The 27,393-nt window shown below is 56.5% G+C and overlaps 11 protein-coding genes across 11 annotated transcripts; 5 read left to right on the top strand and 6 right to left on the bottom strand.

Moving 5' to 3' along the window:
• On the top strand, positions 1-1,278 carry B0T15DRAFT_535470 (uncharacterized protein). Its single transcript, XM_062869498.1, has 4 exons — positions 1-491; positions 567-598; positions 653-734; positions 808-1,278. The coding sequence occupies exons 1-4, from the start codon at positions 399-401 to the stop codon at positions 832-834; spliced, it is 234 nt and encodes a 77-aa protein (XP_062719865.1). The 5' UTR covers positions 1-398; the 3' UTR covers positions 835-1,278.
• Positions 1,279-3,185, top strand: B0T15DRAFT_503408 (uncharacterized protein; the record flags this gene model as incomplete). The annotated part of the gene is made up of 4 exons (XM_062867468.1): positions 1,279-1,833; positions 1,888-1,915; positions 1,987-2,503; positions 2,557-3,185. The coding sequence occupies exons 1-4, from the start codon at positions 1,649-1,651 to the stop codon at positions 3,183-3,185; spliced, it is 1,359 nt and encodes a 452-aa protein (XP_062719864.1). The 5' UTR covers positions 1,279-1,648.
• A 656-nt stretch (positions 3,186-3,841) lies between these two features.
• B0T15DRAFT_229315 (6-O-methylguanine DNA methyltransferase) lies at positions 3,842-4,949 on the bottom strand. Its single transcript, XM_062862926.1, has 3 exons — positions 4,830-4,949; positions 4,453-4,725; positions 3,842-4,140 (listed from the first exon to the last, which is right to left on the bottom strand). Exons 2-3 carry the CDS (start codon positions 4,668-4,670, stop codon positions 3,966-3,968), a joined length of 393 nt encoding a protein of 130 aa, XP_062719863.1. The 5' UTR covers positions 4,671-4,725; positions 4,830-4,949; the 3' UTR covers positions 3,842-3,965.
• Positions 4,950-5,580: 631 nt separating this feature from the next.
• On the top strand, positions 5,581-8,135 carry B0T15DRAFT_229234 (uncharacterized protein). The gene is made up of 11 exons (XM_062862925.1): positions 5,581-5,907; positions 5,976-6,050; positions 6,107-6,223; positions 6,280-6,345; positions 6,408-6,470; positions 6,527-6,589; positions 6,650-6,733; positions 7,136-7,198; positions 7,264-7,323; positions 7,391-7,588; positions 7,789-8,135. The coding sequence occupies exons 1-11, from the start codon at positions 5,733-5,735 to the stop codon at positions 7,800-7,802; spliced, it is 978 nt and encodes a 325-aa protein (XP_062719862.1). The 5' UTR covers positions 5,581-5,732; the 3' UTR covers positions 7,803-8,135.
• A 266-nt stretch (positions 8,136-8,401) lies between these two features.
• Positions 8,402-12,016, bottom strand: B0T15DRAFT_512280 (mannosyltransferase putative-domain-containing protein; the record flags this gene model as incomplete). The annotated part of the gene is made up of 8 exons (XM_062867969.1): positions 8,402-8,900; positions 8,955-9,120; positions 9,292-9,375; positions 9,414-9,434; positions 9,478-9,504; positions 9,698-9,714; positions 10,190-10,230; positions 10,328-12,016. 8 exons carry the CDS (start codon positions 12,014-12,016, stop codon positions 8,402-8,404), a joined length of 2,544 nt encoding a protein of 847 aa, XP_062719861.1.
• Positions 12,017-12,356: 340 nt separating this feature from the next.
• Positions 12,357-14,805, bottom strand: B0T15DRAFT_229113 (uncharacterized protein). The gene is made up of 3 exons (XM_062862923.1): positions 14,670-14,805; positions 14,469-14,558; positions 12,357-14,405 (listed from the first exon to the last, which is right to left on the bottom strand). The coding sequence occupies exons 1-3, from the start codon at positions 14,702-14,704 to the stop codon at positions 12,698-12,700; spliced, it is 1,833 nt and encodes a 610-aa protein (XP_062719860.1). The 5' UTR covers positions 14,705-14,805; the 3' UTR covers positions 12,357-12,697.
• Positions 14,806-14,993: 188 nt separating this feature from the next.
• B0T15DRAFT_229100 (V0 complex, c/d subunit of ATPase) lies at positions 14,994-16,467 on the top strand. The gene is made up of 4 exons (XM_062862922.1): positions 14,994-15,121; positions 15,195-15,283; positions 15,341-16,233; positions 16,286-16,467. The coding sequence occupies exons 1-4, from the start codon at positions 15,090-15,092 to the stop codon at positions 16,367-16,369; spliced, it is 1,098 nt and encodes a 365-aa protein (XP_062719859.1). The 5' UTR covers positions 14,994-15,089; the 3' UTR covers positions 16,370-16,467.
• Positions 16,468-16,565: 98 nt separating this feature from the next.
• On the bottom strand, positions 16,566-17,571 carry B0T15DRAFT_485843 (uncharacterized protein; the record flags this gene model as incomplete). Its single annotated transcript, XM_062866316.1, has 2 exons — positions 16,566-17,464; positions 17,526-17,571. 2 exons carry the CDS (start codon positions 17,569-17,571, stop codon positions 16,566-16,568), a joined length of 945 nt encoding a protein of 314 aa, XP_062719858.1.
• Positions 17,572-17,997: 426 nt separating this feature from the next.
• B0T15DRAFT_557518 (40S ribosomal protein S0) lies at positions 17,998-19,579 on the top strand (the record flags this gene model as incomplete). The annotated part of the gene is made up of 5 exons (XM_062870448.1): positions 17,998-18,089; positions 18,155-18,174; positions 18,234-18,291; positions 18,377-18,825; positions 18,885-19,579. The coding sequence occupies 5 exons, from the start codon at positions 17,998-18,000 to the stop codon at positions 19,139-19,141; spliced, it is 876 nt and encodes a 291-aa protein (XP_062719857.1). The 3' UTR covers positions 19,142-19,579.
• Positions 19,580-21,626: 2,047 nt separating this feature from the next.
• B0T15DRAFT_503402 (uncharacterized protein) lies at positions 21,627-26,761 on the bottom strand (the record flags this gene model as incomplete). The annotated part of the gene is made up of 2 exons (XM_062867467.1): positions 26,709-26,761; positions 21,627-26,625 (listed from the first exon to the last, which is right to left on the bottom strand). Exon 2 carries the CDS (start codon positions 26,568-26,570, stop codon positions 21,627-21,629), a length of 4,944 nt encoding a protein of 1,647 aa, XP_062719856.1. The 5' UTR covers positions 26,571-26,625; positions 26,709-26,761.
• B0T15DRAFT_494562 (uncharacterized protein) lies at positions 26,705-27,142 on the bottom strand (the record flags this gene model as incomplete). The annotated part of the gene is made up of 1 exon (XM_062867019.1): positions 26,705-27,142. One exon carries the CDS (start codon positions 27,140-27,142, stop codon positions 26,705-26,707), a length of 438 nt encoding a protein of 145 aa, XP_062719855.1.
• Positions 27,143-27,393: the final 251 nt, after the last annotated feature.

The following is a 27,393-nucleotide window of genomic DNA, read 5'->3' as shown; positions in this document are numbered from 1 at the left end:
CGTCAACAGGGATCCGGCCCCTATATAAATCCGGGCCACTCCATTTTCCCATACAAATGAACAGATTTTGAAAGATCATTGTAAATTCCTCTTAGGCCCAAACTTAATGCAACTTTGAACACAGTTGTATAACTCATAGGTCTATAGCATATAATACCCCGTGAGGATTATCTCCCAAAGCTAAGTGGGAAAAGTGAGAAATACCGGATATAAGCATGCTAAGAGTATCCTTATATCCAGTTTTCCTCAGTTTTCTCATTGGCCGCGTCTCTTGAAGTCAACAAACCGTTCGCAACTCCCCTGCAAGTCCAAACAAGACCCGAGCACGATGCTGGCGGACATGACTACCGGTTGAGCTGCTCAGTCCGCCTCCACATTACCTGTCTCGACTCATCAGAATGGCCGGCCAAAAGTTGTACCCTCGCGCGACGGTCAAGAAGATCGTTAAGGCTCACTCGAATTGCAACGTGAGCAAGAACGCTGATGTCATGGTACGTTCATCCATTTACCCCAAACAGCCGCGTGTCTGCTGAAGCGCTTCTTCACCAGTACTGATAACAGCCCAGATGTTCTTGGATTATATGCTTTTTATGCAGACGTGAGGAAGCTTGCGACTCGAGCGCCCATCTCGTCCGCTGACCTTGTTTAACAGCCTTATGAGAGAGGCTACTATTGAGGCAAAGCAAGGGGGTGAGCGAGGCATCACGGCAAGGAGCGTAAAGAAGGTTACAGCGGTAAGAGAACATTGCTCTCTGATGGTGCATGTTTGCTGCGAGGAGTTGTAGCTTACACAACCTCTTGCCGTAGGACTCACTCGCCAAGTTTAGAGGATGAGACATTGTTGACGGCCATAAAGTCGACCGGAACGACCAAGCCTGGGACCGCTGGCTCCGTTGACCGTAGCGAAACGGAGCATATCGGAGCCGCGCCAGGGCTGGATCTTGATGGAGCTCGCGGTGTTGAGCGCTAGAGGTTGTGGTTACTTAGTTACTTGGCATGGATGTCGACCCGCGGGCGGGCCCAGTCGGAGCACGCGACACCGATGTAAAGCTGCGGTGTGGGGCCGAGCGTCGGCGCCGGGATGCCGAAATGCGGACTGTCAAGTAGTTGACCTTGAAATCTGATATCAAGGGCAGGAAACCAAGTACCTAATACGGATTCCCAAGCTGACGCTTGAACCTCGTAGCGCTGTGCTACCTACCTTCAGCTCTATGCACATAGTGTGACCTGTTTATGAGCTCATATCGATATTCGGGGTGCTTCTGTATCATTCTGCCTGAGCGTTAAAGGCGGGGGTGGAGTGTGGTCCGTGTTGGGGTAGCTGCAAGAAATCAGAGCTGAGGTTGGAAGCCTCGCCATCAGGCACACAACTTAAGCTACCAGAAAAATTTCAGACCGATCTCAGTTGAATCCTTATTATCCAACAACACATCCGCATCTCTCCACGAGTCCACTACCGAACAACCGAAAACCTTCTCAAACCCCGCCACTTAGATTTCGTCGTCCGAGTTAGCTTTCTCCCAAGCTTCCATCCTCCTCTGACCCAGTTGAGGAAACCTTCGTCACAATCCGACCAGCGCGAAGCTTGCTCCCTGGTTTCGACCGTAAACAATACCTACCTGCGTTGAGCAATCTACATAATATCGATATGGCAGCTTCAGATGTTCAGAACCCCCCGGCGCCGGTCGAGTCCAAGTCGGCCAAGAAGAAGAAGGCGAAGGCTGGCATCGAGTCGCCCGCACCTGCTGCCTCCATCGCTGAGAATGCCGGCTCGGTCGCTGCCAGTGACGCGCATGACGACAACGAAAACGCCTACATTCGCGACCTCCAGAAGTGAGCGCGCCATAGCATATTGCGCTTGTCCACATTGCTGACTCGTTTCTGCAGGAGCATCCGCAACGTCACTAAGAAGATTGTAAGTGGTCCCGTGGCTTGCGCACTCAAACTTCCGTTGGCCATGCCATGGATACTGACATCATCACTTAGACCAACGCCTCCAGGATCGACCACATCGTCGCCGAGCACGGTGGCAAGTCCCTCGACGAGTTGGTGTCACTGAAGATCATCAATGCCGACCAGAAGGCGGCCCACCTGAAGAAGCCCCAGCTGGAAGCCCAGCTGTTCCACCTCGAAGAGCAGCTTGCTCAACATAAGAAAGTCGCCCAGGAATTCAAGGCTCGTCTCGGAGAGCAGGAGAAGGCCCTGACAGACAAGTTCGAGAAGGAGAAGGCGGATCTTGTTGCTGAGCTCACAGAGAAGGCTGAGGCGGATGCTAAAGCCAACCTCCACGACAATCTCCTGATCCTCTCCCAATTCCTTCGTCTCGCGGCGGCCCGCCGCGCAGAGGATGTCGATAGCACATCTGACGAGAGCATGGCTCTCGAGGGTGTCCTCCTTCACATCTACACCGGCGACGAGAATGCCGTTTCCGCCATGTTCAAGCTCGTGCAGGGTGCGGAGGAACCGACGCGCAGCACCACCGGGGAGACGCTGCAAACGACTTGTAAGTTGTGCAGTTCAACTTTACTTCCTTCAGCTAATACTAACCGTTCTCAGTCGCTCAGGTCAAGCAGCTGGCCATCGCCCATGCTGCACCGTTCACGCAGACCGAAGCCTCGCAGCCGGCCGAGTCCAGCATCGTCGACTCCAAGCAGGAGCCCCAGACCGATCCGACCGTCGCTAACGCCGGCCTGACCGAGGTTGAGGAGGGATCCGCCACCGCCCTGACCAATGGTCATGCCCAGGAACCTTCTTCCGGCAGTGCTGGACTGAGCAACGCTGATGTTGATGACAGCGCTGCCAACGCGGCGGGCGAGAGCCAGTGGGATACGGGCAACGATGCGCCCTCGTCGCAGGAATGGGTGGACGTTAAGATCCCGCGCGAGCCTGGCGAAACGGAGACGGGCGTTGCCGCAACTCCGGCAGCCCCGTCCAACACTCAGTCCTGGGCGGACGACCATCCCGAGGCCGAGGCGGGTGCCCCCGCTGCCCCTGCAGACGACGGCTTCCAGTCTGTGCAGGGCCGCAACCGCGGTAACCGCGAGAATGGCTGGCGTGGTCGCGGCGGTTACCGCGGCCGCGGCGGGTTCCGCGGCGAGGGTCGCGGTCGCGGCCGCGGTGGCCAGCGTGGCAGCTTCCCGACGCGGCCGCGTCGTGGCGGTGAGCCGCAGCAGCAGCAGCAGTAATCTGCCTTCGTCCCATCTTCTCGGGGGCGCGCGCACAGGGAAGGTATTTCTCGCTTGATCTTGTCTCCCATCTGTTTGTCAGCGGGTCGTCATTTGCACTCATCACTGGCGTTGCATGAACGGGGTTAAAAAAAGCACAACTTGTCTGCATGTACATTTAGGGGGTAAATATGGGGCGACCTTCATGAGGGCAACTGTCCCGAGGATCGAGCAAAGGGGACATATGACTGGGAATTAACAGAGACGAAATGAGATCAGGTTTTGCTGGCGTTCGGGATGCAGGGACGGTTTTGCGAGGAAGGTCTGGTGCGCGGGTCAACCGGGTCAATAGGATGGATGTATCATATGGATGGGTAGGCCACCTCAATGGACGATGTTGTGGCTAGGTGTGGACATTATTGCGGCACGCCCTGGACATGAAGCTCTTCTTACATATGGTGCGATGAATAGGCTGGATTCCGGAGTCAACCCACGGCATCCAAGGCCAACCCAACCACCCGCATTCCATACCATATATCCTTCGTGCAGTTAACTAACAAAGTCGCGCCTTGATTAAGACTGGTGTCAAAATCTATTTTCCTATGAACATGGGAAGATCATATTCGACGCCAGACACCAACCCTCCGCCCGACTCTCCAGCCTCTGACCAGTTACGCACTGGTAACCAAACGCCCCCTCCTCCCCGTTCCCGAGCTTCTTCCACCACACACACAAGGCAAATACCCGTGAGACCGAACGCAACCTATACCTGACTGGGACTGTACTAAATAGTACAGATACCTAGAGAAAGCCACGGAACGGAGTGCCCAGGACCTTGGCGCCCGCAGCATCGAACTTGACTCCTTCTTTGCGCAGCAGCGCGCGCTTCTCGACCAGCGTGATGCCCTCCCCGTCGCGGCGGGCGATCTTGCCTTTGAATCCGCCCAGGCTGCCGCCTGTTGCTACGACGCGATGGCTAGGTAAAGGTTGAGGGGGGGGCCGAAAATGTTAGTCAGGGGAACGTCGGTTCGTTGTTTATTTGGTTATTGTTGATTTCTCTTCTTCTCTTTCCTCCCTTTGCCCCCTTCGCTATGTCACACATACTGTCTCTATGTCCCTGTCTCTCTGTGTGTGTGTGCGGGTGGCTGGGTGCTGAGTTTTGGGTGGTGGGGTTTACTACCTCCCTCCCTTAAATAGAAGGGGTCTCACGGAGGAGAGAGAGGGGGAAAAGAAAAAGAAAGAAAGTAGAAGGAAAAAGAAGAGAGAAAAGAAAAAAAGAAAAACGTACCAAGGTATCTCGGGCGCAAAAGGGTTCCGGCGCAGGGCATTGCCCACTGCCCGCGGAGAGGACCTGAGGTGGGCGGCGAGCAGGGCGTAGGTGCTGAAGGAGCCGGCGGGGATCTGGTAGGTCAGGCACCACACGGCGCGCTCGAAGGGGGTGCCCCGCGGGGAGGTCTGAAGTGGTGGTGGGAGGGGAAGGGGAAGTTTCGTCAGGGTTAGAGACATGGACGGAGAGGAGCCGGAGGAGGAGTCTGCGGATTTCGCGGTCCTGGAGATGGTTGTCGTCGTCTTCGTCGTCGTGATCATGACTGCTTTTTTTTCCGTCTTCTTCTTTGACTTGTCAATCGCTCGACGCGCTCGAGACCACTGTGGGAGTCGCGGAATCTCGTCTTTTCTGCGGCTTGTGGTACGGGAAAGACAATCCAGCGTATTCGGTCCTATGCCTTGCGGTTTTTGACTGTTATGGGACAGGTCATAGGTTATTGGAAGCAAGAAAGCGAAAAGACGAAGCAGATGAGGGACAAAGTGGCAACGCGGTTGTCAGACCAAGGGCGCGCTTCGGGAACAATGGTGCCTTCCGAAGCGCGTGACTGGTGCGCAATCACGTGAAGGGCCCATTAAAATGCTTGATGTTGGTTCATCGAGCGTTGTCTACTGTGCAACTTCAAGTTCCCGTCTTATCAACACTGCCGGGTTTCTCTGGCAGCCACGTTTCGCTGATACCGCAGCCAAACGTGTCTGCCGCCATGCGTCGGAATGTGGCACTGTATGGGGAGCTTATTTTGCTTTCTCTTCAAACAGAGTGTCAGACTGCAGTGCTTAGATGAGCAACGGCCATCCTGCACTCCTTCCAAACCAGTCGTTATTAGCGGAGAGGACCGGGACTGGCATTGGCCCCGTCGCTTTTGTGCCCCGCGTTGGAGGATGCTTGTGCCCGGCAGAGATGTCTCAGGTTGCAGCCACCACTTGACCACGAGCTCCATTGAAGACACCAATCATCGACCCCGACTTTCCTGCGAGACCTGTTGCCCAAGATGCAGGGTTGGCTGATCGCCTTGTGGTGGCGCAAGTGCGCCGAACCTTGGCCTGCACTGCATATCGCCCGGTTACTGTGATGCTGCTCAGCCTGCTTAGCGGATCGTGACTGATAAGTGTGACATATGCCGTCTAGCTCGCCCAACCAGCCCCAGGCATGATGTATTCCCGTCGACTGGTCTTTCCCTCAGTTCCATCCCCCATCGTTGGCGAAGTTCTGTATTGGCATTGTGACCGACTCAACAAAGACGTATGACGATGAACCGAAGGATCAAATGTCAGAGTGAAGGATGCCCCAACGAGGTGCTCTTCAAGACGCACGACGGGGCATTCGACGACAGGAGAGGCAGTGGCGGGAGGTCTCCTCTATCGCCCCATGATAGACACTCGACCGGCCCCTTACAGGTCTCCCCTTACTGCAAACAACGTAGGATACTCCTCTAGAATTGTACCTGATGCTTACCAATTCGGCTCACGTTCCATGACTCTCATCAGACACGTGCATCCACTTCTACGGCGACGAGCGATGCATCTACAAGAAGCCGCCGCACGACACAGTCTGCGCCATCCGTAAGCGCATTATTCGATGTCTCTAGATCAGCTCCAAACTCACTGGATCGTGGCAGATGCACGATGTCCCGTCCCAAACTGTTACCAAGCCCGCGCCCAGTACCTCGCTCCCAACTTCGACCCCTTATCCAATGCCGCCCCGCGATATGCTCGCTATGAAGTCTGCTCCGATCGTGCGTTCCAACGTCTCCGTTTGCCTATTGCCTATCCGGGAACTGATGTCTATCAGACAAGTGCACCATTCCACGATGTCCCGCGAGCCGAGCGTCATCGAGGACCACCTTCTGTCAAGCTCGTATGCATATATGGCCCATTATCCAAGTCCACGACAACTCGAATGTTTCTGACGACAGGAAGACGCCTGCCAGGCCGAAGGCTGTGCAAGGCAGCGCCAGGATCAGCGGAACTGCTGTGTGGAGCGTAAGTTGCTCAGCTATTTTCCGAGGACGATGGCAGCTAACAACAGCGCATGCAAGACCAATGCAAGACTAGGGGCTGTCGGACCATCGTGGAGGGCGAATTCCCACACTGCGCGATCCGTAAGCCCACCAGACTGATAACCAGCGTGTCCAAGGATGTATGACGGACTTTGTCAACAGATATCAAGTGCCAGATGAGCGGCTGTGGCGAATCAAGACACTTCTCGGCCAAGGCCAAGGACTATCTTGCCTACTGTACCAACCGTACGTTGTCCGCCGGTTTTATCTGTCTGGAAGGCCTAATTTGCTCCAGATTCTACCTGCTCCTTCCGCCGATGTACTGCTATCAGAATAGAGGGCTCGCCGTTCTGCGACGTCCACACTTGCCGGGAGCGAGCCTGCGATAAGCCGACAGCTGCTAAACCATTCTGCGAGGATCGTACGTCTCTCAAAATCCCCGATACGCCTAATCGTTATAGGCTCCGCAGCTGTTCTCCTCCTGACCTGCCTCAGATTGCTGCGCCGAGTCGGCCTGCCAGAACCCCCGACGCTGGGCTCCGAATACCGAGCACGCGGGGAAGTACTGCCCCTTGCGTGAGTATTCGTCCTCACTACTCACCGGTGTTTGTCCAGCAACGGCCCCTAACCGTGGAGTCTGTTGTTTAGACACATGCCGCAGCCAAAAGTGCCACGAATATGTCGACAGGCTGGCTCTGTTTTGCGGCTCCCGTAGGATCCCCTCCCCCGTGGCCCTTTGGCACCAATCTCGTAGCGTTGCTAACACAATAAACCAGACGGCTGCGCCAAGCCCAAATGCCATCAGGAAGCCCTCGCCGAGCGTCTTTGCATAGACCGTAGGTTCTCCCCAGGCCTGGATCTATTGTATCAGTCCCACTCCCCCACTGACACTGTGCCCTCCAGACTTCAAAGAGCACTACATAGTCCAGGGCAAACGCCAGGCCCATGGCAGAAGACATACGAACAGCCGTCCCGACCAGAATCCGAAACGGGAAGATGAGCAGCTCCACGATGCCCTCAACAATAATATCCGTCCAGACACAGCAGGCGATTCAAGCGATGACGAAACCCTGGAGAGCCGGCCCATAGCAATAGCAGGAAGCCCGCTATCTGCCCTCAGCCAGGCCCTGAGACAGAACCCGCCCAGCTACAGGGGGCCGAGCCCGACGAGCTACACGAAGCAGACTCCTCCTGTTGAGTACGCGACCGCTGCTGGCGGGGTCAAGAGTGTTCGCGGTGGCGGAGGCGGAGACGGTGACGGTGACGGTGAGAGGCCGGATATGCTCGTCAAGATCCCCGAGACCGCCAGCAATGAGAGCGGCTCCACGGGGCGGCCAATACAGGGGAGACGGGTTGAGGTTGAAGAGGCGAATGAGGATAGCGAGGGTTGGTGCGGTGATACTTGATGGGATGGGTATTGCTAGTAGTAGTTTGCATATATCCTAGTCTTGGCTCAGACTGATGACCCAGGAGACCTGAAACTCCAGTATCTCCCGGTCTCTGCTGAGCGCGCGCTGCTTTCCCGAGGAGTGGTGCTACGCTCCTATCAGCAGCAAGTCTCTGCCCTATACCATAAGACACTCCTCTGCCATCAGAAGTAACAGGTCACACCATGGACCCAACCACTGCCATCCCACATCGCGATCGCACTCGGGCAATCCTCCTCAGCTCCGCGCTAGCCCTTCACTGCCCCAAAAAAATAGCGTACCCAGACATTCCAACGACAACTAGCTGTAGCACAGCAGCAAGGACGACAGTACACAAACCCCCAACCCACCACCACCACCTCTCACCCGCACATCGCATCGCACACTTATCGCGTCGTCGTCGTCGTCGTCGTCCACCACTGCCTGAAACCCCAGCCCTTACTTATTTACTTAAACTAAGGGCCCTTCTTCGTCTCACGTCAATCAATCAATCACCGGTATCAACCTCCAAGTCCAGCTGCACGCCATTCGACACCCCGTAGTCGCCCAGGCTGATGTGGTCCTTGAACGGCCTCTCCCCTTGCCGCTTGAGCAGGATCTCGTGCGGCTCCCGCCCGATCTTGGCCGCCACCATGATCTTGAACTGTCCCACCGTGTCGCTAGGGAACGCGGGGATCTGGGCCTTGGTGCCCAGCCGGTCGTTGACCGTCACGATGATCATTTCCTCCCCTTGCTGTCGTTGTTGTTGTTGTTGTTGGGGTTTTCGGAGTTTGGGTTGTGCTGCTGCTGCTGCTCCGCCTCCTGCTCCTGCGGTGGGTCTTGGTGGGTTGTCAGAGGAGGACGACTTGTCGTTCTTTGGTGGTGGTCTAGTTGAAGTCTCGCGGTCTCTCGCGTCTCGTGGATCTCTGCCCCCGTCTCTGTATCTGTCGCCGTGCCTGGTGGTGTTGTTGTTGTTGTACCTGTCTCCATCCCGTTCTCGGTCCCGCCTGGGTGATCGGTCACGGTATCTGTCTCCTTCTCTAGTTCTGTCCCTTCCATACCCGCGATCGTCCCTCCTGGGTGACCGATCGCGGTACGAGTCGCGGCGCGGGCCCCTGTCGTCTGCATCGTCGGTGGAGCGCTTGTCCTTCCATTTGAAGCCTTTGCTGACTTTGGGCCGGCGCGCGGGTGAGCGCGATCGTGAGCGCGACCGTCGCCTGGAAGAGTCTGCCATGTTTGATGATGTTTGGGTTGTGGGGTGGAATCGGCAGGGAGGAAGTAAGGTACCTGGAAGCAGGTGTGATGGACCATCGTGTAGATTTCAGGTTAGTGGGGCGGATGAATGTTTTCGACGTCAGGGTTAGGGGTCACTCAGAGGCGTGAGAGGTCAGTACGTACTGCCACACAGCGGTTCTGAGTTCACCATGACGACTCCTTGATAGCAATCCAGCTCCGGGTGAATCGCTTCAAGATGCCATGCTACTAAAGCAAGTGAAAAACAATCAGCCAGTCTAAGGTACCATCCTTCTGGGGCTTCACCGCTGTGAAACCGTTCTATCGTTTTAGAGCCCCTAGTTCCCTTACACAGGCTCTCGTCAACGTCACCACCAGCTGCTGTTATCGTCAAGCATGGGTCTATTCGTCATCTATGGCTTGAGGAAAAGCTTTATTGCACAGTAATCTCGTACAGTCTCCATTAGCCTTTTTTCGGGGTCGTTTGACTACTTCTCTGATAAGATAGCAACTGTCACGACAGAGTCACTGAGCAAGCTTCTGTGAGCAATAGATGTGCCTGTATACGTACCTGGTAATCCTGAAGAACTGGTAACCTGCGTTAGGAGCCTATCCGTGTGCTCTGGTCCAGATTCACAAAGTTAGATTGTGAGCTTCGAATATACAATGGAGCTCCCTTTTCTAGTGAAATGCAATACGTCCGTCCATAGATGATCCTCCGTGGTCGTGTCTTGCTACACGTACGGATCGTATGTGTGTTGACGGTTATGAGTCGTCACTGTCAGGTCCAGGAGGAAATGTACAAGTAAGCTACGCAGGGTCGAAATCTTATGCTTCTTCTATTTGATTGATCATCGCTTCCATACCTTACCTTCTCCAGACCATGGTATCTCATTCTCTCTGACTATTATCAGAGAGTGTACATTCCAGATCTCAAGCCATGATGCAGCATTGGTGCTTCAGTTTAGTCGCAATGTTCAGGAGACACAACGACACGTGCCCGAACGGCGAATGCAGCCAGCGGCTTGCCATCTCCCACTCACTGCCTGTTCCGCAGCCTTACCTTACTCCTTCCCTTGCCTCCTCGTTGATATGTTGGGTATCCTCGAGAAGTCCACACAAAGTGAAAGAATGCACCGCATAGATCTCCATTACCTCATACATAAACTTGTTTATAGATCTCGCGCATACGAGCACACACCTTGCGCAGCCGCCAAAACCGCGCGAGCCCCTCCTGGCAGTAGACCTGCATCGAGTCCTTCCACAGCAGCTTCTCGACGTCGCGGCCGAAGCCGTCGACCATCCACCCCGGGTCGCCCCAGAGGCGCACGTACCTGCCCTGCTCGTCCGTCTCGACCATGCGCGACTTCCTGTCGAGGATGCGCGTGAAGTCCGGGTCGACGCCGTTGTGGTGGAAGAACATGACCCGGCTGTCGCCATGGTCCTTTAGTGCGAGTGTCAGGTTGCCGAAGGTGTCCAGGGGGGTTGTGTCGGTGAGGAAACTTTCCTCTTTGACTGGGGCCACCGTCTCATTCCGCCAGCGTGGAGGTGGCGGCGGCGGTGGTGGGTTGGCGCTCGGCCTGGATTTCGCTTCGCTCCCTTCTTTTTTCTTCTTGGCCTCCTCGATGACAGACATCACAGCGCGGTAGTCCGCCATTGGATCCTTCTGCATCATGAACATCCCATCCCATTTCCCTTTGGCCGACCGCCCGTGCACCGTGGGCAAGGTCTTCACGTCGTAGTACCCCTTCTTGACGCCAACGCCAGGCTTCATCCACGCGGTCGGCTGTTTGTACCTCCCTTTTTCCCGCAGCGCTTGCAGCACCTGCGCCGCCCGGAGAAAGCTCTCCCTATCACCCTCGCCGGCGCCCGCCTGGCTGAACAACGGGTAGTAGTGCTTGGGCCCGTTGTAGTTGTAGTAGGCGGCAAGGAGGAGCGTGTCGGCATGGCGCACCTTGTCGTACACCATCATGCCGGCCTCCGGGCTGGTGCGCGGCGTCACTGGCGGAACCTCGATATCGCCGGCAATCCCGTAGAAGCGAGGCGAAGTGTTGGTCACCCAAAAGTCGGGCCAACTGATGAACCCGGCCGACGTGAACGGTTCCGCGCCTCGGTCGAAGATCGGGTCCGGGTTCAAGACGGGCAGGCAGTCGGCATCGAGGAAGAGCACGTTCTGAAACGTGGAGCCAATGATAGAGACGATCTTCCACTGGAAGCGCACCAACCTTCTTGGCAGCGGCCGGCTCATACCGCCCCACGTATCCTCCAGCGACACGCACTTGGCGTTGAAGCGCGGCATGGTGTGGGAGCAAACCCAATCGACCCAGGGGGAGGACGAATCGAGGAAGATCTGTATGGGCAAGCGCGAGCCAGCCCGCCGCGTCATCAACACCAGCGAGACCACCTGCCCGAAGTTGGGCACGCCGGCCGTCGTCACGATGCCGGTGGTGTTGGCGTGGTAGGGAAGGTGACTGGCGAACAGAGCAAGCTGGTCGACGAAGGCCGCGTGCGACTGCCGGAACTTGGCTTCGTCATCTTCGCGCAGTTGGATCAGGTCGGGGCGCGTAGCGTCGATGTCGGGTTTCCAGTTGATGCTGGGCCCTCGGTCGCGCATCCGAAGTGCCCGTGCGGTGACGCGGGTTTCTTCGAGGCGGGCGAAGAACTCGGCCCACCAGCCGCCATGGCCATGGTTGAGGGTATCGCCACGATGGCCGAGGATCCGAGCGGAGACGTAAAAGTCATCGTAGATGCCGTAGCGGTAAAAGAAGCCGGCAAATGTAAACAATAGGAGAAGGGCCAGGAGGGACTTGACGCCGCGGAAGAAGAGGGCTTTGAGTACGAAGTGGCGGAGGAACGCCACGCTTCTTCCCCAAGGCGTTTGGGCATACATCAGGGCGTAACGGCGTGGGCGCTATTGCAGCGATACCCGTCGCTATGGATTCATATCATGTTTCCCATGTTGATAAGGTAACAGCGTGGAGGGGACGGGATTCGGACAAAGAACGCTGGTAGTACAAGACGCGAGAAGTTAAATCACAGCGCCAAGGCGCAAGTCGCGTATTCGGGTATTCGCCTATAGCATGTCCCTGTCCGATCCATATCAAGCATACGTCAAGACGTTGCTACTGCAGTAGCTCATTGCAGTGGTGATTGTCGTTACTAGTAGGGACCTAAAGTATGGAAGGTATCTAGTAGTACCAAACATCCTTCCACGAGAATGATGCGCGAAAAGTACTAATACCTATGCTATGTACTGACAGCGATCAGGCCACAGCAACGTCATGGAAAATCCCGTTGATTTCCGTGTGAGAGGCTCACCCTCCAATGTACCAAGAATAAGTGCCGCTTGAAAGCAGGACACTGAGGAACTAGCCAGCCAATCCTGCGTTTTTCATCACCGTGTAGTTGCAAGCGCGGTATGAATATACAGTACACAAAACCCACCCCCAACGCCGTTCTTTCTTTCGCCCCAACCAAACGCCAAAACCACCAGCCGGTACGCCAGAAGGTGTGTATCATACAGGAGAGAAGCAGCGAAGAAAAAGAGAAGCTCAGAAGACGCGGAAATAGCCTACTCCTTGCTGTGCTTCTTCTTTTTCTTCTTCGGCTTCTCCTCCTTGGCCGGTGTCTCCCCGTCCTCCTCGTCGCGCTGGCGCTTCGAGCTCTTGGCCTTGACAGGCGTCTCAGCAACTTCCTCCTCCTCGGCCTCCTGAGCTTTGGAGTCCTTTTTGCCGAGAACTTCCACCGTGCCATCGGCGTTCACCTTAATCTGTCCCTTTGCGAACCGCTTCGCAAACTTAGACACCGACATACCAGCTGCCTTGGCTAGACGCTCATAGTCCTTCTCAGTGATTTCAGTCTTGACCGGCGCAGCAGACTTTGTCTCCTTGGACTTCTTGGACTTCTCCTTCTTTTCCTTCTTATCCTTCTTGTCTTTCTTGTCCTTCTTGCTCGTCGCGTCCTCCATCTCTGCGTCTGATGGTTCCGCGCCATTGGCATCCACCATCTCCTCATCAACCTCCTCGATGAGAGGCTGCTTCGGTGCCGGCGCCTCGGTAGTAGCGAGACCGTCAGCATCAATGTTGTACTTGCGAGCCTCCTTGATGTCCCACTTGCTGGGCGCGCCAAGCGGGATGCCGTTGGGCCCAAGGGAAACGCCCTTGTTGAGCGGCTTGCCCTCGAGTAGCCGCAGGTCGTTCTCGAGCTTGGCTCTGGACCGGATGCCTAGAGCGGCACGCGTCTCGTCATCCGCGTCGTCTTCGAATTCAGCCAGAGCGTCGGTGCGGACACCAAGGGCCGTCTTGGCAGCGAGTTTACGAGCCATCTTGCCCTTGTTCGCACCAGAAGCCTGACCGACTAGTGAAGCATGGTAGATCAACCCGTACTTGGGAGTCGCGTGCTTTGTCTTGAGCGCTCGGAAGAGAGCCTTCTCGGCACCGAGAATCTGGATGGTGGAACCAGGGTTCTTGGCGAGATTAATGAGAGACCCGGCATGGGCGATGAGCCGAGCACCAACGAGGGCGCCAACAAGCTCAGTCATGTTGGGCGAAATGGCTTTCATGCGGTTTTCGAGGTACTCAGCAAGCTGTCTCCGGTACTCTGAGTAGCTGATGACTTGCTCAGCAAGGAGTTTGATGTTCTCGAGATCCTCATCAGTGATCTCGGTGCCCATGCTAATGTCGGCGGCCGCCTTGACCGCTGTCTCAATCTCGTGAGGGAGAATTTCGGACAGATCGGCCTTGGACGCGTTGGAACGCATGCCCAGGGTAACAATGACCCTAGCGTACGACAGGTTGTCGGGAAGGATTTTGCCCAACTCGGGGAAATGCCACCCGTACCACTCCTTCACACGCATCGCATAGATGTTTAGCTCCTTGTCGAGGTCATCCAAAAGCGAGACAGCGTGCACGATCATGACGTCAACCTTATCCGGAGAGAACTTCAGCTTATGCCGCGAGAGCGAGTGCGACAGGCCCAGAGACATCTCCTGGAAGTTCTCGGGAAGCATGCCGGGAATGAGGTCGGGCAAGTGCTGGCGAATGGCGCGGAACAGCTCCGTGGTCTTTGAGTCCGAGATAGGCTTGATGTTGAGGCCCGGGAGCTTGACGATGGAGCTTCCGAGCTTGCTCTCGGCCACGGCCAAAGTGACCTTCTTCTCGTCCTTGAACTCATTGAGGAGGCTGGACAGTTTTGGCGTGACCTTGCCCTCAATGACTCCGGTAATCTCCTCAAGTGCGCTCGCCGCACTGTCGAATTTGGCGAATTCCTTGTACTTGACCCTGCACGGCGTTGGCAAAGGAACATTGACGCAACCATTTCCGCTCGCAGCTGGATCCACTTACTCCTTTACAATCTTGTCGACGGTAGATAGCCGTTCAGAGAGGTTATCCGAGTCGAGTAGCTTCTTGTCGGAGGCTTTAAAGAGACCGTAACTAAGAATACAAGTTAGATCGGCCGGTTGGCTTTCTAGCTGTACAAGGCAACGACGAGGCAGCGCACACGCGTTCCGCCACACTTGCTGCCATTGATCAAGATGCACTTACCCGGCGCTGGTCTCTGTGAGGATAAAAAGACCCATTTTGGCGACTTTGTGTCTTGTTGCCCCAGCCGCGCTTGCAGTTTGTCGTGGGAAAGCGGCTCGATCGCGGCTGTACTTGCACTTTCTGGCGGTTTCGCGGGCAGGAAAAAAGTCAAGAGCGAGGAACAATTTTTTTACCACCAGTTGAAGCGTAGGTGGGGCATAAGGTCTGAGCTCAGTTAGCTCCGTGCCGGTCTGGGCAGGCAAACGGTACGTACCGTTTCCCAGTGTCTGTCTTGGCAATTTGAAGGTTGCGTACCATGCACGGTCCAAGGCTCTAACAAGCGCAGGAACCAACGCCGCTTTGAGCCGCATCTCGAGCTTCCAACAACCAGGCAGCCCGAAGAAGCGATCATCAGAGCTTCACAATTCAAGGCAGCGCAGCATGGAGGGGTTACTATTTAATGTGAACAATGGGTATGTTGTGGCTCTCTCTCTCTGGTCACAGGATCGAGGATATGCGCTAACAATTGCTTTACTCCGCGTGCAGCTACATCGAGGGCATCGTCCGCGGCTATCGCAACGGACTGCTCACTGGCGGCCACTACACCAACATGACACAATGCGAGAACATCGATGGTACCGAAACCCTATCCGAGATACCCCATATACGTGACCCTAACAACCTCCCTGCAGATCTCAAGTTGCAATTAGGCCCAGCCTATGGCGACTTTCTCGCTTCCCTCCCACCCAACCCCTCCACATCCAGCCTCGCAGCCAAGGCAACAGACAAGCTCGTCTCCGAGTTCCGCTACGTACGGGCGAACGCCGTGGGCTCGCTCGCCAAGTTCATGGACTACGTAACATACGGCTACATGATCGACAACGTGGCGCTGCTCATCACCGGCACGCTCCACGAGCGCGACACGCGCGAGCTACTGGACCGGTGCCACCCGCTGGGTTGGTTCGAGACGATGCCGGTGCTCTGCGTGGCGACAAACATCGAGGAGCTGTACAACAGCGTGCTGATCGAGACGCCGCTCGCCCCATACTTCAAGGGCAGCCTGAGCCACCAGGACCTGGACGAGCTCAACATCGAGATCGTGCGCAACACGCTCTACAAGAACTACCTCGAGGACTTCTACCACTTTGTCAACTCCCACCCGGACATGGCCGGCACCCCGACCGCGGAGGTCATGTCGGAGCTGCTCGAGTTCGAGGCCGACCGGCGCGCCATCAACATCACGCTCAACTCGTTCGGCACCGAGCTGTCCAAGGCCGACCGCAAGAAGCTGTACCCCAGCTTTGGGAGGTTGTATCCCGAGGGCACGCTAATGCTGTCCCGGGCGGACGATTTTGAGGGCGTGCGTTTGGCTGTGGACGGGGTGGCTGACTACAAGGCCTTCTTCGACGCGGCGGGGCTGGGCGGCGGTCCTGGCGGGCCCGGGAATATGGCCGGCGGCACGGGGTCGGACGGCAGGAGTCTGGAGGACATGTTCTACCAGAAGGAGATGGAGATCGCCAAGGGCGCCTTTACACGGCAGTTTACCTACGCCATCGTCTATGCGTGGGTCAAATTGAGGGAGCAGGTAAGTTTGGCCCTTTTCGCATACTCGGGGGTCGCTACTAACCAGATTCTAGGAAATCCGCAACATCACCTGGATTGCCGAGTGCATAGCGCAGAACCAAAAGGAGCGCATCGGCAATTACATCAGTGTCTTCTAATGGAAGCTGTGCTTGGTATATGGTGTTGAAGTGTTTATTTGTCGGGGAACTCTGAGCATGTGTTTTTGTTTTGGCGTATGGCGAAGGACTGCGGGAATCTGTGCTCGCTCGTGTCTATTCTGTCGGTATGATACATAGAAGTTACACATCTTCTTGGTTTTACAAGCTTTCTGCTTCCCAAATGAACTCATGATTATCACAGTGAGATCTGCTCCTTGTACGTAGCTGGTGTCAGGCCTAGCGTCTCAACCAGATGCTGCCACCTCCCGCTTCCCCGCTCCTTCCTCTCCAGATATTTCAGCAGCTTCTGCCGCTTGTGACACAACCTCCGCAGACTCCTCTTGTTGTTCTTATCCCGGTGTCCCTTAGGCCCCTCCAACGCCAACGCAAGCGCCCGAATCTTGGACGTCAGGATGGCAATCTGCACCTCGCTGCTCCCCGTGTCCGGCCCGGCCCGGATCGGCCTCGGCTGCGGTACGACCCCGCGCGCCGGTGGCGGTGCTGGATTCTCAAGCTTCTCGTCCGTGACATGCCGCCCAAACGTCTCGATGCAGCGGCGGATGTTGGCGTGCTTCCGGTCCTTGGCGCTGGCGTTCTTGAGGTCGGTGATGCGCTGCAACGCCACCAACGCCTTGGCGTGCTTCTCCTCGTGCTCCTTCAACTCGTGCGTCTCCAGCTCCGGGTCCGATGTGGTGTTCTCCTCGCCCACCAGCGGCTGTGTCACCCGCCGCGCATGCTCAATCGCTTGCTCGAGTTCTTCCTTGGTAAGAAAGTTGTTGATGATGTGCGGCGAGGTTGGTAACGGGTGAGGCTCGTCGGACGCGCTGCCCTCGCCGGCTACGGGCTGCTGACCGGCCGTGTCGAAGGACTCGACGAAGGGCGTAACGATGCCGTGTACGGGGTCGCCCCAGCCGGCCTTGCGCTCCTTCTCAAGCTCTTCTCGCCGCTTGAGGTTTGCGTTCTTGCGCTGCTGCGCCTGGGCCCAGCCGTACGGATCCTGCTTCATCAGCCGCTTCTTCTCCTTCGTCGAAAGTTTAGCCGCTTGCACCAGCGGCGTGAAACTGGGAGCCGCAACGGGCGCCGGGCGCAGGCAGACTACAGAGCAACTGTCAGCTAATCCTCTCCGATGCCGAGGGCGCTAGGTTCGCATTCTCACGCGTAAGACTTCGCAGCCCTTGTGGGGCGGGTATCCGAGGAGGCATCGTGAGGATCTTGTCTGGGTCAACCGTCTCCTCAGCGGTTCACCTTGCGTCCGCGTCTCACGGCTCGCAACTTTCTCGCTGCGGCATGCGACCCAGATTTTGGAGCCATATACGCTAAGCCTATTTGAGATTAGCTTTGAATCATCGCTCGTGGATTCCTCCGTCGGCAAAGCTGTGGCTAAAAGCAGAGCACGGCTCAACAGCCCAACAGCTGGTGCCGGCCCGCCTTGCCCGATTCATATGTGTCGTCAATTGCACGCAGCGCAACCCTGGCGGGGCACCCCACAAAATTGAATTTGTGCGCCAAAATCGCAGAGCTCCGCCTGCAGCTCGCGCCGATAGCCAGAAAAAATATCCCACCCTCGAACGCCTCAGCCTTGACATCTTTCTCCCGTCGTCACGTCCGCGAGAGAAAGCACAGTCAAGATGGCGCCCGCTAACCTCCCCTCCATCTTCAATGCCACCAGCCAGGACATTGAGCAGCTGCTCGCTGCTCAGTGCCACATCGGCTCTAAGAAGTGCGTTGCTCGCGAGAGATTACCCGTGTATGCAACTCGGGCGCATTACTGACAGTTTTCAATAGCCTCGGTGTGCACATGCAGCGTAAATATCCCCGACCGATGATCCAGCGGAAGAGCTCTCTGACAAACCCTTGCGTGCAGCCTACCTTTGGAAGACTCGTGCCGACGGCGTGAACATCATCAACATCGGCAAGACCTGGTGCGTGGACTCGGTCCTGTCTCGGGCGGAGAATCCCGGTCAAGGATGGCGAGAAGGGAGAATGCTGACGGCGGAATGTCTACAGGGAGAAGATCGTCCTTGCGGCCCGGATCATCGCCGCCATCGACAACCCGAGCGATGTCTGTGTTATCTCTGCCCGTCCCTACGGTCAGCGTGCCGTCCTCAAGTTCGCCGCCCACACCGGCGCCCAGGCCATTGCCGGCCGCTTCACCCCCGGTTCCTTCACCAACTACATCACCCGGTCGTTCAAGGAGCCCCGTCTGATCGTCGTCACCGACCCACGCACCGACGCCCAGGCCATCAAGGAGGCCTCGTACGTCAACATCCCGGTCATCGCCCTCTGCGACACCGACTCGCCCACCGAATACGTCGACGTTGCCATCCCGACCAACAACAAGGGTCGCCATGCTATTGGCCTGGTCTGGTGGATGCTGGCCCGTGAGGTCCTCCGCCTCCGTGGCACCATCTACAACCGCGAGACCCCTTGGGACGTGATGGTCGATCTCTACTTCTGTATGCTTCGCGTGCTGTGAAACTATTGGGATTACAGGTCAAGCTAACAGTTTGCACAGACCGCGACCCTGAGGCTGAGGCCGAGGACAAGGTTGAGGAGGAGAAGCTTCCTGACGTCGAGGAAGTGGGCCCTGTCGCCATCGAGTCCGGCTTCCCTACGGCTGGCGCTGGTGACTGGGAGGCTGCTCCCGGCGCTGGCTTCCCGGCGGCCGCTGCTACCGAGTGGAGCGAGGCCGCGCCTGTGACCTGGGAGACTGGTGCCGCCGCTGCGACCACCGAGTGGGCTGCTGATGCCCCCAAGGAGTCCGGCTGGTAGACAAGAGACGGCACATTAAAATAAAAAAGGCGATTTTTCGGGGTCGGGCGTAACGGCGCGGATACAAGGGGCACTGTCTCTTCTGGCTTGATTCTCCCTGACCCATTCCCACAACACCCGCAATGTCTTTTTTCGTCTGGGTTCGGATACTCGCTTGCACAGTAGCATCCCCTCGGCGAAGGTAACACATGTACCGCACTAATGAGGGAAAGATATCCTCTCCGGCACGCTGGAGAGGGGGAATGCCCTGTGGGGTCATGAGGGGTGGACTTAATCGTTATCCCGCCTTGCCTTGGAGGAAGCTCGCTCTGCCCTGTTTCCGACTGACGAGGAAAGTGGCTAGATCCTCTTAGCAACTGGGAACGGACGAAACTTGGACTCCTGATTGCTGTCTCTCCGTGCGCGATTGTCTAGGCTTACAGTGCAGAACCACAACGTGCTTGCGCCTCAACGCTGTATGTTGACTCGGATGTGCAAAGTTGAATCGAGGATGACTCCCGATATCGTGGCAGGATAGGGTTCATGGGAATAGTGACTGGAAACTGGAACCAAACACAGCAATCCATCCTATACATGGCGCTGCGGAGGGGGAAGGGTGAGAGTAAGTCTACTGTGATAGGCGATCTGACTGTTTCCCAATCCCTAGCCGGCGGTTTCACTCATTGTATATCAGCCACCTCCTGTACCCTGGCCCGGTTCATTCGGTCGCGGGTTCATATGCATCTGGTCTCCTATTTCGTCCCTCTTGAGTCCCAGCCGGCGACGTCTCCATTCCTATGGGCCGGGGTGACCAAGGCAAGTAAGGTAGTCATCGCCCGAGGAGGTTTTCAACGGGGATTATAGAAACCATTTGCTGCTGTGTCAGACAATAAGACTTTCCCCACGGAAGTCGAATGATATGTAAGAGGGATACAGTGTCCGTATAACGGCAAGGTTAGGGGACAACGATATGGTCTGGTTAGCTTAATAGAGGCAACTCTACAGACACCAGGACGAGGGGATGAGACCGTTGCCTTCACAGTTTGTTACCCTGAAAAGCAGAAGACCTAGCTAGGCCATCCCCAGCTCCCATGGTATGAGGTAGTACAACGGAGTACTAGTTGTCATACATACAAAGGCCTAGATCCATCCACCTTGATGGTGCCGCTGAGCGGGTGACATGGACAACGTCGATTTCGCCTAACTGGGATCACGGGTACTTGAGTGCCTAAGTAAGGTAGACAAAAGACTCAGGCAGATACGGGGCTTGATCTATTCCTTGGACTCCGTCCCCCTTGCTGTAAACGACATATGACCTTTCCTCACTGGAACGTTGCGCCAGCCCGGGTTACGTATGAACTGCCCAGCAAGGCTTTAGGGCGTAACCCATGGATACTAGTAGTAAGTAATGAATCACAAAACGCATGCCATGAACTTTAACATCTTCGATTGCTGGCCAATCCGCTAGTCCAATCAGTGAGACCGAGCTACGGCAGGTACAATACCTAGCCAAACCCTCATCTGCGATGGAAGGGAAGTCAGGTCGAACTCTCTGTCCTAAACATCCCTCTTCGCCGGGACATCTGAGTTCAGATATCCTACATGGCCAGATCAGATCAACCCCCCAATCCCCCAACCCCATCTTGCTACCGTATATTACCCCTTCGGGTGCTCTCTCTCCTTGGTATCACACCACCTAGATAACAACAAATACACAACACCAATCAAACCATAGCTGACTTCCCACGGTGCTAGAGATATCCAAAACTCACGAGAAAGGCACAACAAGCCCAAAAAAGAAAAAAAAAAAAAACGTACACATGTCCTCCCATATCCGCTAAAAATCCCACTTGATCGACCAGCGCTCACCAACCACAAATAGCAAGGGGGCGAAAAGGGCCAAGGTATCTTTTTCCCTGATTCGCACACATTTCAACAAATAAAACATCAAAAAGTAACTTGGAAAGAAAGGAAAACTCCTATTGCGCCTCGCCTTTGCCTCGCCGGGCCCTTTCATAGCATAGGGCGGCTTGTTCCCATCCCATATCACCAGCAACCTAAAAATCATACGGAGACGGAAAAGGAAATAGATAGAGCCAGACACAGGTAGGTTGGTTTTTAGTTTAGTTTAGAGATTAGGAAATAGGTGGCAGGTATCGGTAAGGGGTATCGAGGTAAATAAATAGATCGCAGTACGGTAGGTAAACGAGAGGATGCGCTTGCAAGCGGATTCCAAAATCTGCAATGATGCTCGTACAAAGCGTGAGCGTCGACGGTCTAATGATGCGATGCGATGCAATAAATGATGCCGTATGCTGGCCGAGTTCCTTTCCCGGGATGTGGTGTTGGGTGGTCGGAACTGGGTGGAAGTGCATGTACAGAAAGAGATGGCGCATGCATGTAAGGTATATATGTCGATACGCTCGTACGTTTCGGGTTTCATTCATGTAGGTAGTCGTCCTCTCGGGGGTCATTACGTCGTCGTCACTCGCTCGCTCAACGGCTCTCACTCCAACCCGTCACTCAACCGCCGGATCTCGTCATCTTCCAACGCGCCCATCCACAGACACCGCTCCGTTATCCCCTCGATCGGTTGGAAGGTGTACAGCGTACTGGCTTCCAACAACCTCATCAGCGTCTTCACCACGCCGGCCGCCGTCCTGCACCTCTCAAAGTTCACCAGCGGCGCAGTGGTTGGCGAGCTCGCGATCTCGCTCGGCTTGTTCGCATTGAATAGCAGATCATGGGTGTAGATCCCGACGAAGGGAATACACCCCATCTCTGCCCCCGAGACACCTCCGCCCTCCATTTCGGCGCGCAGGTTGTAGAAGTTCCTTGTGGGCGACATGAGGGCTTCCAGCTCGCTCAGCGTACGCTTATCGCTAGCAGGCACCATTTGCCAAGTCTTGCTGAGCCGACTGACTTCGTTGCTGGTCAGGGCAATGGTGATCTGGCTCATGGTCGCGAAGTTCCGGTAACGACGGCAGTGGGCCGCAACGTGGATGAGCTTGATGATGCACCGCGCGCGCTCTTCGATATTCTGGGTGAGAACGACTTCTGAGATAGCCCATTTCACCATGATATTGAAGCGGGCGATGACCACCTCGACGCCGCGTGCGTTGGTATCGCGCAGGAAGGAGACCCAGCTGCGCATGTTGACGCCGTTTTGTTCGGCATTCTTCCAGCGCATGTCGATCAGCTCTTTCCAGTCGATCTCATTGAGCGCGTCCTTTTCGACGAGAGTGAACTGCTGCGCAAGGATTTCGCTGTCGAAGGCGAGAATGAAGGGAAGGTGGACCGAGTAGTTGCCGTTTGGCTCCTTGGAACGTTCCGAGATTGAGTCCGAGACCTCGGGCTTGGGCGCATTTCGCAAGGCCTCTTTCGTACCAGTCGGGTCCGAGGGCGACGAAAGGGGATACTGATCCAAAGGCGCCCCTGGTGTCGTCGGCGTGGTCTCAGGCGTGGGCGGTAGCGGCTTCTCCCAGAGCTGGTGGTCCTGGAGCGTTGGGACGTCGGCGGCCTCTGGCGACATCTGGAGGGCCTGGACGAGAGTGATAGGTGGGGATGGGGGACTAGCGGAGGGTGGCGGGTTCTCGGCAAGAGGATGTGCCGGTAGCGTAGATATGGCGATCCCAATACTCGAAGGATCAATTTCTTCCGCGTTCTGAATAAGTTCTTCCGCAGACAACTCGGAGGAAAGGTCGCTTTCTATGTCGCTCTCAATGTCTAGAAACGACTGTTCCAAACTGTCCCGCAGCGGCTCGGCTGCCTGTGCCGCATCGCCAGGTCGGGTCTCGTCCATGCTCTTTGTCTTCTCGACAAAATCGTACGACGGATGCTGCGAATCGTGGACGCTGCGGTCGTCTGGTGTTACCGGATCTTCGTCAGGTCCCTGTAGGACGGAACGATCTGTCCACTCCCGGGTGTCCGTCCGTCTGCTGCGTCCGTCATCTGTCAGACCGCGATCCAACAACGGTATCGACGAGTACGATGCCCTAGAATCATCGGACAGGAAAGATTGCACGCCATTGTGGCGTCTTTCACCGGGGCCGATGACGTTCAGCAGGCCGTCGTTGGCAGTGATCGTCGAGGGTGCGGTGGTCGATGGCGCGGAGGACGAAGGTGGCGGATACGGTTCATCGCCGAGCTCCACATTGCGATGCTCCCTTTTCTCTTCCTTTGTCGCGATGTGGTCCTCGACTCCTTCCAGTTCGGGTTCAGAAGAGACATCGAGCTGGGGAGGGCTGTTCCGCAGATCCATCGATAGTTTAGCGCCAATCTTCCTATGATATTTACCCTCCAGCTTCAGCAGGGCGGCCTCGACACCTCCATCATCGTCCAAGTCGTCCGGGATCTGAGCGAGCTTTTGAGCTTCGCGCTCGAACGAGGGTCGCATGATCGGCTTGGATGAGTGTGTACTGAACAGAGACAGATGTGCCTGGGGGTTCCGCTCCGTAATAGCACCGAGGGAGAACGCTTCGGCATGAGCATGGCTGGGGGAGCAGTCGCTCGCCACGACATTGACATAGCCGCCAGAATCCGCACCCGCGCCGCGGAAATGTGAGCTGCGTATGGACTCCGAGTACGTTGTTAGCGACGCGTCTGAACGTGATCTTCTGAGGCCTGTCGAATCTAGCTCGCCGACGTTAGCAACAGCACGAAGATCGCCGCCCGGTCTTCTCCTGAGCACTCGAAGAGGTTGTGGGACAAGAACCGCGGAGGAATCGTCAATAGACTGCCCAGACACTGTTGTAGCATCGAAACTGCGAACGGTGGGCTGCTGGAAGGTGTCGCTGGTGAAAGATGCGTGGACGGTATGGTGTTCTGAGCGATTTGAGGCGTCTGAGTGATTCGAAGACTGCCTTACATGCCCTTTCACACCACTGAGCGCTTGTTGTTGTGCGTCCTGAATTAGAAATGATAGCGAAGGGTGGGCTTGGTCCTGAGACGGGCGTCCGCTCGGTCCTAGCGTCGCCATATCCGGGATAAACGGCGGTAGCGGGTCCGCGGATAGAGAACGGCGTAGTACATGCTGGCCCAGAAGGTGTGAGGACCTCCGAGGCGTCCCCGTAGGGCGGCCAGGAGGCGTGTTAGGCGGTGTCGGATCTGCGCCGTTTGGCACATAAGCCTCGGCGAACATCTCCACTGATGGGTTTACCGCCGGCAAGGCACCCGTCATGATCGGGTAGTTCGCCGGCAGCGAGGTGTCATCGACAATGACGATGGACTTGCTGCCGGCGGTGATGCCCATATCACTTGTTGGTCGGGTTATCACGTAGTCGTTGGAGGATTCGAACGGAGAAGGTTCTGTAGGCGCCTCGGAGGGCTGCGGGTTTGCGGCGGCGGGAAAGTGTACGGATTGTTCACTCCGAGCTTGCGAGTCTTCTCGAACAGCTTTCTTGAAATCCTCGGCAATCTCGGCCCCGAGCAAATCAATGCGAACCGAAGGGCGACCGCCGTTCCGCCGGCCGTGCGCCTGCGGTACTATCGCAGTGCCGGGAAGCCTGTTGGTTGTCGCGCCTTTGGGCCCGATTGGGCACATGTTGAATGTCTCCTGCGTGGGTGGTGCACTTTGTCCTCTAGTGCTCAAAGCCCGCCGGACGCTGCCTAGAAGCCTTTTCATGCCTTGTCCGGACATGGCAGACGCTACAGTCGCCTCTTTCGTCAGCTCGGGCGGCACCGGCTGAAAGAGCGTGGTTTGTCTCCCATTATTACTCGGTGGGTGGACTTCGGCGAGTGCCTGAGATGGAGGTAGCAGGTTTCCGCGGACCAGGCTTCCAGCATATGGCAGCGCCAAAAGGATATCGGCGAGCCCTCTCTCCGTCGTTGTCGGATGCTCACGCAGGGAATCACTTAGGCTTCCGTTCCGCTTGTGGCCCCCCTGCGAACGGACACGCTTGCCAACGACGGAGCGGGGAGTGGTGGCGACCGAGTCGGTGTTGGGTACAGATCTCAGATCGACTGGATGCGCGGCTGGATACTTGAGGCCGGATTGTGTGGGTCGTGTACTCTTGGTAGGAAACGAGCAAGATACAGCGTCCACCGTCGCGATACTGGTCGGCGAGATGGCGCCGTTCCTCTCCAACCCGGCGTTATCCTCGGTATTCTCGGGGGTCGCCGGCCTGTCGCCGGCCACAATCGCGTCGATATTCCCAGGAGTCGCCACTGAGGCATAGAAACTGACACGCCCTGGAGAGCTGGCTGGCACGAACAGGTCGTCCAGCAGCGGCGGCGTGCTGTCAGTGGTGAGCCAATATGTCGGGTCCAAGTTTGGATCGCGGTGGCCTGCGATACCCCCAGGTGTAATGGGAACATCCGGCCCAAGTGATGCATCGAACATTGACCCGTCCCAGAACTGCGCGCACACCCTTCGCCAACACTTCATGAGTTCCCCAAGAATCTTGAGGGGCGATTTCCGTGTTTGCAGTTCCTGTGACAGTTCCTCGACAAGCTCGTTGAGTAACATGCAGAACGTGACTCGTAGGTTGTAGTCGACCAGGAAGTCGTCCAGGAAATAGTTGAGGATCCAATGGCGTAACGCGACAAAGGTACGGACCCTCACCACTAGGCCGATCTCATCATCCCTCCTCAGCGCCCATTTCAACCGTGCAAAGAGCATACGAAGGAGGTCTTGGACTTCGAGGAAAGAGCGGTAGGTCAAGAAGAAATCTGATAACAACTCGTAGTCGAGGAAGCTGGGAGATGTGATCTCGGCGACCAAGCGGGGCGGGGTGGCTGCTATCACAGATCCGGATGCGGAGTATCGGACAATTGTCCGGTCGTCGCACGCGGGCTTGAACGTCAAGCCATCGAACATGGAAGGCTCGATGACCAGGTGGGTGGACATGTATGTTGCTCGTAGCCGGGGCGGAAGGCGAGGTGTTTGAGGACTGGGACGATCGGAATTGGCCGACGGGGATAGGAGCCCCGATCTGCGAAAGAAAAAGCTCTGCCTCCTAGAGTTGTTTGACGTACCCTCTAAGGGAGTGAGACGTAGAAAGGAAGCACTGCTCGAGCGCATCTCCTCAGTCGGGGCATACGACGAGCCCCGGAAGAACGGGGTCCCTCGAACACTGAATCTGGGAGTGCCTATCCTCCACGATGGAATGGCCACTTCCAATAATGGCGGGGGGGTCGTGTCCATTTTATCAACGGTCCTCGGGCGTTCCTCCTCGCCTGGTCTCGTGATGACGACTTTGAATCCTCCTGGTTCTGACTCTCGGGCTATACTAGTATCGGGCACTGTCGAGTCAGACATGGCGCGACGGTGCCGTTGACGTATCCTGATCTGTTTCTCGTTCGAATTCCCCCGTCCAAGACTGGGCGATGAAGATCGGGGGTGTGATGGCGTCCAGTCTCGAGGTGGCAGCTGGAGTCGCGCGGCCCCATCTTGACCCAAGCGTTCGTCCGATGTCAAAGCCTCCAGTCCGGCAGTGCTAGGTGGCGTCATTGGGAACACAAAGGGCGGCTGCGGGTAGCGCTGATATGCGGGGCGGACAGTTGGCCTGCGACTCGTCAGAGATGGTTGGGCGACGTAGGGCGCGCTTCAATAGTATCAAGCATAGCTGGAAGCCCATGTTTGGCCTACCTCAGATATATGCGACCATTGTTCCCAACGTTGGCAACAGCAAACTGCCTGCCCTCCCGACCCGCAGAGCCCCCGTCTGGGGTAAGATCCCACTTCCCCTCATCCTTGCTGCCCTTCCTTGCCCTCCGCCCCGCGAGCGTCTCCTCGTGTGACTTGCGTTCTGTCACAGGTACTAGCGGCTTCGGCTGTGGATTCTTGGACGCCCAGAGCTTCGCCGCTCCTAGCCCGAGACCCGGCGCTGCGCGTCCGGCCTTGGATCGATCGCGGTCCTTCCGTGGCTTGGGTGGTGGGCGCAAGATGCGCACGTCCCTCAGCAACCGCTCCGAGCGCGATGCCGTGACACGCGGAGGAGATGCGGTCAGTGGAAGTGGTTGCTGAATGAGCGATGTTGTCGATCCCATCGCTGCGCGTGGCGGCGACGAGTTGCGGTCCATTGCGCGCGACCAGGGCTATATCGCAGGGAGCTAGCTGCGTCTGGTGCTGATGCTCCTGCTGCCGACGGCGGAAAGGACTAGAGATAAGGCATTGAGTCAACACGCGGGGAGTCGCATTACGGGTGATGCGTCATAGGAAATCCATGGTGTGGTTTGTGGCAATTGAAGTGAAGCGGGAGCGGGAGCGCAGCATTCGTGGTTAAAGAGACCCAGTCGATCTGTTTACCCAAACTCTGCGGAAGAGCAAAGGA

This window comes from Chaetomium strumarium, assembly GCF_033439665.1.
Source record: "Chaetomium strumarium strain CBS 333.67 chromosome Unknown B0T15scaffold_5, whole genome shotgun sequence".
NCBI classification, from domain to species: Eukaryota; Fungi; Ascomycota; class Sordariomycetes; order Sordariales; family Chaetomiaceae; genus Chaetomium; species Chaetomium strumarium.
Note: the sequence above shows the minus strand (reverse complement) of the source record. Positions and strands in the feature narration are given on the sequence as shown.